Raw genomic sequence first — 14674 nt, forward strand, 5'->3', positions numbered from 1 at the left:
GGGATTTTTTTTTAAGTAAAAATATCTGTAGTTCACAAATTAACTAAAATATTATCTTCGTTTAAAGTGATATCTCAAATGTCCATGGACTTTCTTTAGAAGCAAATGAATGTTATTCTTTTACATTGGAAAGACAATAATAAGCACACAATGGAAGTGAAAATAAAAACCTATGTTTAAAAGATTTGGTAAGAGGCTTGCTATATGGAGATGGACAGGAAACGAGAGGGAGATGGGGCAGGGCAGTGAAATCACCCCTACTCGAACCCGTGCCCTCCATCCAAGCCCAAATGTGGGGGGCTTAGCTATGCTTATTTTCTTTAACTGAAATGGACACCTGTGGGCCTGAAACCTGTAGGTGAGGGTGGATGCTGTGAAGTCTACATATAGGATAGCCTACATAGCCTTCACTGGACTGGACCACTACCAAGAAATACAGCTAATACACATATTACGGTAGAAGAAGGCGGCTCCTCTTTCTGTTATCTCGGTTGTGAACTTGGACACAGTTACCGTCATCTTGGAGGAAGCAATGACTGATCTCAGTGAAAGGAGAATATTTTGCTGAAGCACGCACTGTCAGTGAACCTTGTCGACCAAGGTATTGGATCCTTTCTAGTACTTAATCGCCTACTTTACTATTTGAGTGAAGCTGCTTGTGACGGCCATAATTCGTATAGCTTCAACCATCGCTTTGCGAGTAGCTATTTTGCGCACAGAATTTCACGTCGTGCAGAAAGTCGTTCCTTTAATCACTTTTGTAAAATTTTCTTGAAAGCGTTCTTACTGTCAGCTATGGTATTCAGTGTCACTTTGCTGGTAAACCGATGCCAGATTCCAGTTTATCTTAATCCCACAGGTTGACTTTGAGATAGCGTTGCGCAGTTCAGATGGTTCTGATTTTTTTCTAATTGTCCACCACACTGGTCAAGGTGATGCAACTGAACTTGCATAACGGTGTAATAACTTTGACTAGTATTCCTACATCCTTTGGTAGGCGCTGTTTCTCAAACGCACTGTCTTTCTGTCTGTCTGACTGGTTGTCTTTCTTTCTTTGTGATACTAATTAATAATAATTTAATGCTGATAGATGGCGCTCTCTGGATGGATTTGTCTGGTAACCGGTGCCTCCAGAGGTATTGGGAGAGGAATTGCTTTGCAATTGTCCGAGGCGGGAGCCACAGTGTACATCACAGGTCGTCAAGAGAGCACTCTGAAGCACACAGCAGGAGAGGTGAGGAGGAATGATGGGCCCTTTTGGCATGTGGCATAGTAGCCTACAGAAAGCACAGGCCATACAGTATAGGGCCCTATTTGTCAGATTAACACAATAAGATGGGCCACTCTTGACCTAAAGTGCTGCCAGCATTACAATCCTAGCTCAAAAGTGGATATGACTGGAAGATAATGACTGGAAGACTTTTTTCACAGGTCAAGGAAAGGGGGGGTGATTGCATACCAGTGGTGTGTGATTCATCCAAAGAAGATGAAATCGCAGCACTCTTCGAAAGGATAAAGAAAGAACAAAATGGCCGGCTTGACATCTTGGTAAACAATGCCTATGCTGGAGTACAGGTAAGAGACAAGTGGGCAGTGCCAGGGTACTATTCCCCCAGTACTTAATATTTATTTATTTTAAAATATAAATGATTAATAATGCTTGTTGTATTATTTGCCCTCAATCGGTCATTCTGGGGGGTGGGGCTGTGATTTGGAAGTTTGAGTTTGAGCCCTAAGTGGTGGACTGCTCAGGATGCCCTTGGTTACACTGGCATGGTTTAGGGATACAGCTTCCCTCTTCTCCTTCTTTTGAGCTACAGCCTGTATTTACTTTTTCATTCATTAATGAGGAGTTTGGTCACAATGTCTCACAAAATGTCACATCTTGGCACCACTACGATGGAGGAATGTGAAGATCAAGGCCTGTAATTGGTGTCATGAAAACATTGCAGTTGATTTCACTTTGAATTTGATTTGTTATTCTGAATGTTGTATGTAGACAATAATATAAAAATGAACAGCACAATATATACGTAGATTCTGTATTTATTTATTTTTACGTCAGGTGCTAACAATGTTCTACTTTGTATTCAGTTCGGCCAGTCAAACAGAAATAAATCACAATTAAGCATGGAAGCATGTGTAGGCCTGATGTTTCTGTGATTTTGTATGCTGTTGAAACATGAAACACCTTTCTAGCTACCCTCTTTAGGTTCTGTTATACACATACAGTACAGTTGCATGGCTTGCAGTTAGGTCACAGCTATGCACCTCTTGTCAGTGGGTGTTGATAAGGAATTTGTTTATGGAAATCGTCAATAGTAGTAGGTGGATGGAGCAGTCAAAACTAATCATTATAGCACTACTATTCTGTTATTTTTGTGTTCAAATGAATTAAATCTGCTCTACTGAAGATGCATTCTGAAGAAAAAAACACTCATTTTTTTAAACCCCCCTCAGCTGTCTTCCGACAGTTCCAGAACCAGTTGAGAAACACTAGAGAAACTGAGAAACTCACAAAAAAACACACATACAAACACAAGATTGGACTCAATTGTCCACAATGTTAGGAGTTTCTAGAAGTAAATTTCTTCAGACCTTTGTCTTTCCTATTGCACACTGACAGAGAAATGTGAGTTTCGTTTCATACTCAATCAAAAGCATCACGTGACCAAGTGATGACGTAATTGCCAACATGGTTAGATGATGTTATTAATTTAACAATTTTCCCCAAAGTGTGCACACAATAATCCAAAAAATCTACAGAATATAAAATAGATATTAAAAGTAAAATAAACAAATTCACACTGAAAAAATGCTTATATTGCTGTGTTCGCTACACATCCTGTATCCAGTGGACTATGGACTAGATGGCATAATTGTGAAGGTAATGCTAACTTTTAAATATATATATATTTATTTACTTACAGGCTATATTTGACAACATGGGAAAGAAGTTCTGGGAGACTGATCCGTCAATTTGGGATGATATTAACAATGTTGGACTGAGGTACTGCATTTTGTCATAGCAACAATATGACCCCTCTTTTTGTCTTTTTACAAAAACAACCATTTCCAACGAAGGCAAATCTTCATATTTCTGTAAAGCCCTAAATACTTGTCTTCATCATATCCAACCAGGGGCCACTACTTTTGCACAGTTCACGCTGCCAGACTGATGGTGGAACAGGGACAGGGTTTAATCGTTATGATCTCTTCCATGGGTGGACTGCGTTACCTCTTCAATGTGGCCTATGGAGTTGGCAAGGCTGCTGTGAGTATGTGCTGTGTGCCATTTGATTCAGACTGTAGAGAAGGTAACCTCGCCATCTTGTGTATACTGTATCTGCAAGACAGGAGGCAAAGCACCTGTTAGTGACGGTGTATTTCCCCCCTCACTGTTCCTGTTATTGATTTATGTTTACTCATGTACACATTATTACAGTGCTTGTTAATACGCATAATTACATAAGAGTAAGGTATTTTGTTGTTTGTTTGGGGGGGGACTGGCTGCTGTTGCAGGTGTCTTTTCGTCTTGACTTGGCGACAATTATGATGCATCTCTCTTCTGTGCTTCTGTTTCATACCAGTGCGACCGACTTGCGGCAGACACTGCTGTGGAGCTTAAGAAGAGGGGGGTGGTGTCTGTAAGCCTGTGGCCCGGCGCGGTTCAGACTGAACTCCTCTCAAAGCTGGTCGTTCAAAAAGACATAACTGCCACAGGAATTGATGTGAAGGTAATCCGGCCTGAGCATAGGACAGAGGCATATTCATGCTGTGTTGTTATTGTTTTTAGGTTTGGAAAGGGTTCAGGGGAGGTCTGAAAATGCATCATCTTGTGTCATTTTCCCTTTTGCAGTTCAAAGACGTGTTTGCAAATGGGGAGACTACAGAGTTGAGTGGGAGATGCATTGTTGAGCTGGCCAAAGGTAGGTTACAGTGAAAACTGAGTAAAATGCAGCAATCTGAGTAACAAATAGAATGGAAAGACCTACCTGCATTTCCAAATGTTTTCTTCCATCAACTAAAATCAACTAAAATTGATATCTTTATAAATTAGTACCAATTTTCTCAATGCTTCCCCTCGTTCACTAGATAAGCACTTGACTTCTCTCACTGGGAAAGTCCTGATGACATGTGACCTGGCGAGACGTTATGGATTTCAGGATGTTGATGGTACGATTAAAAATACTTTCTTCTCTTTTGAACCATATCTCTTTTGGAATTAGCAGCACCCAGTTCGTTTTTACTTGTGTTGAACTGAGCATGTTATTTTCATTTTATCAATATTTTAAAATAATTATTGTAAAATGAATGCATCCTGACCTGTAAATTGGCTTTTTATAGGACGCAGTGTGGCAGACTACACATCCTTGAAGTTCATGATCTCACAGGTGCCTTACCTGTCCTGGCTCTCAGCCATTACTCCGTCATTCCTGCGTGTGCCTCGATTTATGCTCACGCTTTCTGGTGGACACTTCTAGAAGTCTTCATTAGAGTAAGAGTGTGCAGCGCACATCCCACCTCGCTGATGCCAAGTGCCGGACAAAGGGGGTTCTGACAGTAGAAAGAGTAGAAGTCTGCACACTGTAGCTCCGCTTTGAAGGTTTATTCAGCTCCTACAACGTTTTGACCCAACAGGGTCTTCATCAGGCATCATCACGTCGAAACATTGTATGACCTGAATAAACCTTGAAAGCGGAGCTACGGTGTGTGGACTTCTACTCCTTCTATGGAAACTTCTTAGAGGACACGAGGGGCTGTGGAGCCATTCACTGCAGTAGTCATGATGAAGTAGTACCCTTCCTATTTTTTATGTACCCCGCCCTTTCTCCCTCCTACATAACACTATGCACATCAGATGAAGGCTCATGATTGGGAAGATGTCTGCCAGATTCTTATTCATTCATGACATGTCATCCAAAAGAATTAAGCTGTAAAGCAACTGGATTCCTTTTGGCAGCTTGAAGACCTGTCCTCTTTTGCCCTGTCTCCAATAGCTGGACCAGACCATAACTGAATAGAGGGGGAGGGGGGAAAAAAAACCCCAGAAACTCTCCAAGCTTCATAAAGAAGTCCAGTTGTTACCACCTCTTTTGGATGTAATTTGGGAAATGAAGTATGTTTTTTTTTGTGTGGTTAAAATAATGCATTATATTACAAATGTAAACTCTTAACTTCAAACTGTTATGTAACGTACTTCAAATAACTATGTATATTGGTGAAGCATACTCAACATTAATTGTAACATTTTTCATTAAACATTTAACTTTTTTCTATTAAAACAACTATTCATGATGAAGTGAACTATTTTCATCTGTACACCTATTATGTAAAAATAAAAGTGTTATTCTCTTACCAAAATTTTATCCTACCTCTTTATCAAGTTTTAGCCTATTTCATTTGTGGAAAACTGCATTTACTTGGTCGCTTCTCGACAATAGCCATTTGTGTTCTTCAGAGTTGTATAAAGTAGAGGTAGGCTTAGGCCTACTAGGGTGACTTCAGGTAATTTGAGCCACTTTTTGGTAAATCGCTTGGGAAAATAACAAAATACCATCTATGCACTTTTAATGTGTATATATAATTAATAACTACTATCTTTCATCATTTTGTGTTGGAATTATATTATAAAACATAATTATTTAGGCCCCACAAGTCTTGAAACCCTGGATGTGGCAACTTTTTTGGAAGGAGCCGCTTCAGCTAATTTGAGCCACCTTATCTGGTAATTTGAGCCGGTTAAATAAAAAAGGGAAAAAGTCAATAATTCATAATTCCTTTTCATACTAAATCACAATTCTGTACAGCCACATGTCTCTGGACAGTGTTCATCCTATTTTTTCACTTTTTCTGTCTCCTCTCTTTTCATCTGCATTCATTTCTTTTCACTTGTCATCTTCTTTAATTTTTCCTCCAAAAGTACACAAACATGACCTAGCTACCGCTAAACAGCAGCAAACAGCAGCAAACTCCCATTGATTATAATGGTGGCTCAAATTAGCTGAACGTGGTGGCTCAAATTACCTTAACCCACTGAGCTAACAGTTGAAACACCATAAACATACTTTTTTCCAAAAAGGGTAATAATATGCCACACTAACAAACATTAATATAGTGCATACCATCCACACAGAAAACATACTTTGTTTTTATGTGCATATCTACTGGTATATGTAAGTTATAATACTTATAATAATTTGGCTAACTTTAGCGTGCCATGCTAAATTCCATGCAACTTTCTGGTGCAGCCTTCATTGGAATAAGTATCCCGCCCACCATATCAATCAAAACTCAATAAAATCCCCTGTTACATGTAATGAACTGTTGTGGCAACAGATTCCCATACTTTGTAGTCATTGGGTCTCATTTCCAGAGGGGCTAGAACCCCAAAACCTTAAATGGCTCATTTTAGCTGATGGCTCAAATTACCTGAAGTCACCCTACCTAATTACAATGATATTAATTAGAATTTTGAAACCATGTAATATAGGCCGGCCTACCGCCGAAATTACATAAGAGTGCTTAGTTCTTCTTCATACACTTTAAGTCACTGAACTTGTTTCAACTCAGTGTGGATCCCAGAAAAAACTAGGCCTACGGTAGGCCTATTGAATAAAATTGTCTGAAGCAGCCCCACCCATCCAGCAATTTGCCCTGCTGCAAGGACTGGCCAGAGCCGTAGATGGCTCTGGACTGGCATACCCCCAATTTCGTCACGAATGGAAGGAATACGGGGCCTAGCCTGCGAGTTTCCTGATTCGCCGCCTAGCCTCGATTTGGGGGGGCATAGTTTTTGGGATTGCCAGAACAAGTACATCCAGCTCGAACAGAGGCTCAAAGCAACAGTCCCGATCACTGCCTGGGCGGTAGGTATAATAATTCAACAGAATCTGGTTTAGTGATGGGGAAGTAAAAGAGATGTTCCAGGAACTAGGGCGGCAAAGTATCAGACTAACTTTGTAAAAAAGAAAAATCTTCGCTGTGGATTCGAAGCGGGTGGTTGAGGACACGACAGTCATTCGGGGAAAGGTTCGAGGAGGAGGGCAAGCGACAAGGGTCAGGCATCGGCAGCCGCATTGTTCTTGTCGTTCGGACTATCAACAACTCGTTTTACATTCGATAGTACACAGACACATAAAGCTGAAATATTTACGGGTAAGTTCATTTTAAAGATCTGGCAATGAGAGGTGGTTGTGGTATTGCGGTCGTGTGGATTTTCTGACCATAGGCACTAGTTACTACGCCACAAAAGACCCAAGTTTGTGAGATCGATGAGGCATTGTCGACTGAAGAGGGGCCCCTCATTGTTCGAAACTCGACGCGTTCTGAATTTCGTGATTTCCAAACGAAGTTGTATGTTTGTTTGTCTTCAGTGACAACATTTGTTAATACAAGCTCATCCGTTAACTGCGTCAAACTTCCTAATCTTAGCTTAGCAGTGTGCTATTAATTAGCTTGCTCCGGGGTAACTCATCTACGCTTATGGATGCAATCTCAGTTCGACAACACTAGTTCTAGAACTACACCTGGTTCAGCATCTCCTTACATACGTTCGGCCGTCATGATCCGATGCTGATCAGTGATGTCTATCAATGGTGTGTCAATGTAAACATGCATTGACTTCAACATCTAGTTCTAAGTAGTGTTAAGACCCAAATCAAGTGGAGAAAACATCCAAAATGTGTTGGATACAATGTAAAGACATGGTTCTTCCCAATTTAGTTTTTTTTTGTAAAGAAACTCTGATTGCACAAGCTTTGTTTATTATTATTATTATTATTATTATTATCACTGTTGTTGTTTTCTTCTTGTTGTTGTTGTTGTTGTTATTGTAGCCTATAGCCTATTTTGTGAAATGTTGCATACTTTAAAGAAAGGGTTTGGCAAAATTATTTCTCAGATATGCCATTTTATCAGAGTTGAGACAGTCACAGGTTAGATAATCCTCATTCTGAACAGATCTGGCTTTCTGTGTGCATGCTGGTTAGCACAATCCGTTGAATATTTATGAGTGAATGGAGCAGGTGTATGAATTTATAATGCGATGAATGTATTGGTGAGTTCAGTTGATATTGTACACTCTGTGAGTCTGTATGTGTTTAGATATTCTCCTGGTTTGTGCAACAGGACAATTAAAACCTGGTGTTAACTTACTCTTAAGTCCAAATGTCATTTATGACAATTTCTTTAAAAAAACAACCTCACTTGTTTGTCTGTTTTTAACAAGTAAAGTAGCCAGAAATACTCAGCTTAGTAGGAGCCAACAAAGCATTGATGAGTTACTTTTTTAAATGGGGGAACTCCTTAGTGTTTTCAGTGTTTATCGTGTTATTTCTCCCTGAAGCCACAGACATGTGTTTGTTTGTTTTTTTCAGTAAGTGAAAAAAAACCCTTTCTCTTCCTTTCCGTTCAGATAGGACTTCTCCACACATCCCCCTCAAAGTGTATGGTGATCTGCCTGCGGGCGGTGGAGTGCTGGACTGAGAAAAGGAGACAAAACAGACCCTGGGAAAGGGTGAGTAAAGATGAGGCCAACCAAAGGAGGCCCCACACCCGACCGACCATACCCCACCCCTCCCTGTGTACCCCATACCCAATAAAGTCTGTCCCCCATAGTCTGGTGAAAGTGGGGGAGGGGTGAGTAGGCACAGAGAGAGAGCGAGCGAGCGAGAGAGAGAGTTACAAGCGGTTTCATGGTGGGATGGTCAGGAGCCGAGGGGGAGGGGGCACAGCTGTTAGCTCTGTAAAATTTCGAGTGAGAAGTTGGCTGTGAGACTTCCTCATCAAAGGATGTGGCAGTGTGACAATAGGGTTTTATACCCAGCCAAGCATCTGGCCGCTCTCACAGTAAGGTAGAGGGGGGCAATGTACGGCAAATAATCTGTTGTACTGACGTGTATTTTTTCTCTCTTTTTTCTTTCTTACTTTCTTTCTTTCTTTCTTTCTTTCTTTCTTTCTTTCTTTCTTTCTTTCTTTCTTTCCACAAATAGAGAGAGAAAAGGACAAGGCGGTGGCACTTTGCCTATGGCAACACACAGCGGCTCCCTGTCAAACAGCAGCACCAATGGCAAGCCTCGACTCCTGCTGGCTCCGCATTGCAACCCCAAAGTCCGCGTCCGGCTGTCCTCAGCGCACAGTGGGGGCGACAGCGACAGTGACAGCGATGGCGGCCATAGTGGGGCCACCTTTAACCATGTACCGATGGTTTGCCTCCCCCTGGTCTTTGAGGACCAGAAGGTGGTGTGGACCTACTCTGACCAAACCCAGGACCTCGACCGCATCCCAGAGCTGGTGCGTGCGTTCAACGCCTTCCCGTATCCCACGCTGAACGAACTCACCACGCTGGCCGTGAGCAGCTCTAAGCCGTTGGAGAAGGTCAAGGTGTGGTTCATGGTGCAGCGCATGAAGTACGGCATCAGCTGGACCCCGGAGGACATAGAACAAGTACGACTGAAGATCGGGGAGCAGAAGGGCACGAGCAAGTACATGCAAACGAACAATAACGTGGTGAAAACCACGGCTGAAGAGGAGGAGGTGATCAAAGTAAGACGGCCCCCCAACGGCACGCCAACGTTCCGCTCCTCCCTGCCACCCCCCGAGGACTCTTACTACTACAGAGAGCCAGCGAACGTGCCGGGCATTGCGTCCGCCGGCTCCTTTCCAACGTTAATAAAGTCAGAATCGCCCAGCACGCCAAAATGTAACCCCTCGTCCCTGGTCGGCCCCGAGACCCCACTGGCACTGCAGCAGCAGCAGCAGAGGACGGGGCGCTACAAGAAGTCCAAAGCCCAGCTGGCCCTGCTGCGGGAGAGCTTCCTGCGGGAGAACCGGCCCAGCGAGGCCGAGATGCAGCGGCTGCAGGGGGAGACGGGCCTGAGCCGAAACGACATACGCAAGTGGTTCAGCGACAGCCGGTACCAGCTACGGCACGGGCGCACGGGGTTGCTGGGGGGCCTCAGCAGCCCAAGCTTGAGCGCCAACGGTGGAGGAGGAGGAGGCGGCGGTCGTGTAGACTTGGAGGTCAAGACAGAGCCGCTCACACCCAAACAGATGCCCAAAAACACAGAGCTGCTCACACACATGCAGAAACCTAACAACACACAGTCACACACACACATACAGACACCCAACAAGACAGGGCTGCCTCAAGCTGTCGAAGTGAAGTCAGAGGGGGAGGAACACAGATGTGTGCCAGCGCAGCACACAGCCAAGCAGGACACACGGGGCGATGAGGACGAAAAACCCCTTCAGCTCATCAGGCAGCCAAAGGCGCCAACGGTGTTGAATGAGGTGTTGAATGAGGTGTTGAAGACAGCGCTCAAGACGGAGGTGACGGGGAAACCCATGCAGCTGGCCAATGAAACAGAGCCTCTCGTGCCCAAGCAGACGGACAATAAGACGCCGCAGGAGCAACTCCAGCCCCTGCCGCTCGTGGCCCGCAAGCCCGTGTCCCGCGGTAAGCCGAACATGCAGGTCCTGAGGGAGAAAAGCTTCTTCAAGAACTTCCTGTCCGAGCGTTTGCAGGCTTTCGAGGTGACGTCGGAAATGTCCACAGGGTTACTGGAGGGCGAGCCAGCGCAGCCCAGAGCCAAGCAGGGTGCACAGGACGACGAGGAAGAGCAACCCCTTCAGCTGATCAGGCAGCCCTCGCAGCCAAATGCGCCGACGACGTTGCCGACTAACACCTCGTCTCGGTCACTCTCAGCCACCCCTCCCCCCGCTGCTGCTGCGCTGCCGAACAAAGGCGCCTCCGCCTCGATGAAGGCGCCGACTGTGGCCAAAAGGAAACGCCACAGCGACCCCGGCCCCGGCCAAGAGGCCCCCTCTACCTCTACCACCTCCTCCCTGACGGCGGCGGGCCGCCCTCGCAAGACAAAGGAGCAGCTGGACCTGCTGAAGTCGCACTTCCTGACCAGCCAATGGCCCACCAGCGAGGAATACACCAAACTCACCGAGCTCACCGGCCTGCCCCGGCCTGACGTCATCCAGTGGTTTGGTGACACGCGCTATGCGGTGAAGAACGGGCAGCTGCGCTGGGTGCGATCCCTCCGTGAACAGATAGTCGCCGACATCACGCAGCACCAGAGCGGTGGCAGTGGCGGCGGCACAGGTGGAAGCTCACGCAGCCGCAAACGGAAGCAATCAGGGTCTGACGCCGGCGGTAAAGTGCCGACGGTGTCGTCCGGAGATTCTACTGAAGTCACACCACTGGAGTCGTACTACGAGGTGACAGGAGCGCTGCGGGAGAAAGACCTTGACATTCTCTGTCGAAAGTCGAGGATGAGTTACCAGCAAGTGCGTGACTGGTTTGCATCCAAAGAGAAGGTGTCGCAACCCTCTGGAGAAAGCCAGTGAAAATAGCTGAGAAGTGGAGGCATTGAAGGTGCATTGTGTAATATTTTAAGCAGTTTATTTCCTGAATTCATGCTGCCCATTTATAAATGTTATCTTTTTAAGCAATCAGCCACGAGAGGTGGTGGGTTATGCTCGATTGATAACGAGTAAGGGGAGTGGGGCATGACGGGAAGCGGAAAATTCCTCTTTTCATACATGAAAAGGGGGATCCTCACTATTGTCTGTCATTTTGAATTTCCAGAAATAGACATTTTCAGCCTCACACCTTACTGTACTTTGGCCAGAGTAGTAAATATTAGTTCATTATTGAGTAAATGTTCATGAAATTATCAAATTTGGCAGTAGACAGCACAGTTTCAATGGGCAGCATAGTTGCAGTACCTACTCTGGCCACCATCCTACACAGTGCACCGTTAATGTCCCTTCTGTTTTGGAAGTCCCCTTTGTTGCTCCCTCACCAGTGCTAGCCTGGTGCTTGAAAAAAGACATTTGAGGTTTTTGTTTTCCATTTACAATGCTGCTTAGAACAAGCTGCTGTGGTTCTCAAGGTCTTCCGACTTGATATCAAGTCAACATGCTGTTAGTGATGGAGTGAACCATGCACTGTATTCTCTTACCTTTTTTAAACTTTATTTTTGGTTGTAAGTATTACTCTACTTAGAGCTAGACCCAAATAATTGTTACAGTTTACTTTAAACATAATAGTGGCACAATGTAGAAAGTGAAATACATTGCTTGATCCCTCACAGGTACTATGTAGTTCTGTAGATGGTGGGATGGCTAGATTAGAGTCCCTTTTATATTCCCTTTAGACTCCTGACCTCAGGATAAATGAACAACATGAATTAAGTTCCATCACTCCCATGACATTTCGCACTTGACATGTGTGCTAGGTCTGTTGACTGTTCAAGATATGTCAAAATAATTATGTTGCATTTGTTTTGGTTCTCGTTTTCATCCATGCAAAGGTGCAAAGCACTCTGCCATGAAAAAGCTTGAACAAAATTAAGTTGCAAAATGAAAGAAAAAATAAGGGTGCCTTACATAAGTTTGGACCATTGATTCCATGAATCTGGTGATATCATGATTGTGTACCTGTAACACATTTCTAAGTGTAAATTCAAAGAACCTTCAAAACAGTTTTACAACCTCGACATAATCGGCAAGACCATAACTTGTTACTCTGTGCTTTGAAATTTCAGAGATATCTTCTGTTATTTTAACTGCTGTTTTTTTGGGGGGTTTTTGAGAAAAAAGATGTAGGGTTACCACCATTCCATTGAACATTGTCTGATTTTTTTTATTTATTGTGTTGAGACCGAAGAATAATCTTTTATAATTTATAATTCAGTCATTTCCATATGTCAATGTTTTCAGTCTTGAGACCGTTTTTGAGATATTGAGACATAGTTTTCTTAGACTGTGTAATGGTGTGTTTGAGAGTTGGAGTGAGGCAGGTTATGTGAATGCATGTGTAAATATAAGTCCTTTTGTAACTGGAAATCTTGTAACTGCCCTGATGAGTGTCTGCTAAAACTAAGGCAATAAAGTTGCCCTTACAGAAAATGTGTCCATGTCTGCTGTATTAAGAGTCAGAATACGATTTGGGGGAAGGCAAAGGCAATCTGCTTTGCACACTAGCCTAGGTTGTGCCCTCACACTCTGCAAAAAGTAAAAGTTCCCAGATGAATCTTCAATCCGCCACGGTAGAGAAACCTCTAAAACAGGGGTGGGGATTTCATCTGGCCCCTGATAAAATTTTAATGTTATGCATTAAATGTGACAGGGTTTTTTAAACAATCGTAGAAATTACAATCGCAATAATATTCAGGGGACCTAGTGAAGGTGGGTCTTCTTCAATATCAGCCTAAGTGCAGGGGGAAGTCCTGGTTTGTGTTCATAGTACAGCTCCTGGAGGAGTGGCCCCTCGAATGAAAACGGTTCCCCATCCCTGCCCTAAATGTCCTCAGAGGAACCTATAGGTGACAAATAAGTTTTTGGATGAACCCATAGAACCCAAACCACAGTTTGCCACTGTGGAAGCGCCTCTTAAGATTCCTGAAGACAGTGGTTCCCTTCCCAGTGCACTGAGGGAATGCAGATGCAGACGACATTTTGCTACTGCAATCCAATTGTATTGGTTTAATTTACTCCATGAGAATAGAATGCACACATGCTGTGTTTGAGTTGTGATTTGTTCTGGGGTTTTTTTTCCCGTAAGGATTTCACGAATGGCACGAGATACGGTTGCATCTTAAATGCTGTCATTCACTTTGACAGAATCCCACTATAATGTGAAGGAAACAGTTATACAACAAGCTGACTTATTGTATTTAACAAAAAGCTGTCTCGATATATTATTCCTCACTTTTTCATGAAATAAATGTAACGGCAAAGTTAATTTTTTTGGTCATGTCCAAGTCTGAATGGGAAAAATATATTTGTATATTTGTATATATATATGGCCTATCAGCATCTACGTAGAGGGAGGATAGTGTCTCAAGAGAAGAGGTCATCATAACTTTTATTGGGCTTAAAGGGACACTGTGCAGGAAATGGTCAAAAAAGGTACTGCAACTATGCTGCTCATTGAAACTGTGTGGCCTATTGCCAAATTTGACCTTTTCATGATAGTTTTAGTTTTAGATATTTTTTAGTATGGCTCAAGTACGGTCATTTTTGCAGCTAAAAATGGCTATGTTTGGAAATTCAAAATGGCGGACCATGGAGAAGATCCCCCTTTTCATGTATGAAAAGTGCAATTTTTCCAGTCATAATAAATACTTAGAATTTGATGGTGGTGGTCAGTATTCATGAAAAAGGTAACATTAGTGAATGGGCAGCATGGATTCTGGAAATAAATAGCTAAAAATCCCACACAGTGTCCCTTTAAATAGTTAAATAGTTAATTAGGTAAATAAATAGTTCCTTCCACCCCTGGATTTTAGCAGAGTATAGGGCCTACTTTTACTTGACTACCCTATATTTTTCTGTTGGGGGGGATTGAGAGCGCAAACATTTTTCCAAAAAAATGTTGGAAAACTACAGGTACTACAACTTCAAGCATAATAATAATAATCATCATCATCATAATAATAATAATCATCGCCACAGCCACTTTAGGAACCATTTTGGGTCACTTGCTAGATTGAGTGGGTGTCTTCCTCCCCAGAAATTGTTGTGTTTTTAGATGCAATTTTCTGCATTCTAATACATTTTAGGGTGAAGAACAGCAAATCCTATCTGACATCTCACTGTTTTCACGTTTTTCACTTTTTTCTCTCTCACATTCTTCTTCACTCTAAACAGGGATTAA

At 43.2% G+C, this 14674-nt stretch overlaps 2 protein-coding genes across 5 annotated transcripts; both read left to right on the forward strand.

The window, feature by feature from the left end:
• Positions 1 to 468: 468 nt before the first annotated feature.
• dhrs1 (dehydrogenase/reductase (SDR family) member 1) lies at positions 469 to 5365 on the forward strand. Its single transcript, XM_063218517.1, has 9 exons — positions 469 to 601; positions 1091 to 1234; positions 1432 to 1575; positions 2931 to 3010; positions 3142 to 3274; positions 3591 to 3737; positions 3860 to 3929; positions 4096 to 4176; positions 4348 to 5365. Exons 2-9 carry the CDS (start codon positions 1091 to 1093, stop codon positions 4482 to 4484), a joined length of 936 nt encoding a protein of 311 aa, XP_063074587.1. The 5' UTR covers positions 469 to 601; the 3' UTR covers positions 4485 to 5365.
• Positions 5366 to 6469: 1104 nt separating this feature from the next.
• Positions 6470 to 12924, forward strand: homeza (homeobox and leucine zipper encoding a). Of its 4 annotated transcripts, none has more exons than XM_063218518.1 (3): positions 6470 to 7158; positions 8417 to 8518; positions 8994 to 12924. In XM_063218518.1, exon 3 carries the CDS (start codon positions 9028 to 9030, stop codon positions 11356 to 11358), a length of 2331 nt encoding a protein of 776 aa, XP_063074588.1. In that variant the 5' UTR covers positions 6470 to 7158; positions 8417 to 8518; positions 8994 to 9027; the 3' UTR covers positions 11359 to 12924. The 4 variants fall into 4 exon arrangements, with proteins under 4 accessions (XP_063074588.1, XP_063074592.1, XP_063074590.1 ...); XM_063218522.1 differs by having other exon boundaries at positions 8421 to 8518; XM_063218520.1 differs by having other exon boundaries at positions 6470 to 6869.
• Positions 12925 to 14674: the final 1750 nt, after the last annotated feature.

Source organism: Engraulis encrasicolus, chromosome 16, assembly GCF_034702125.1.
Source record: "Engraulis encrasicolus isolate BLACKSEA-1 chromosome 16, IST_EnEncr_1.0, whole genome shotgun sequence".
NCBI lineage: Eukaryota > Metazoa > Chordata > Actinopteri > Clupeiformes > Engraulidae > Engraulis > Engraulis encrasicolus.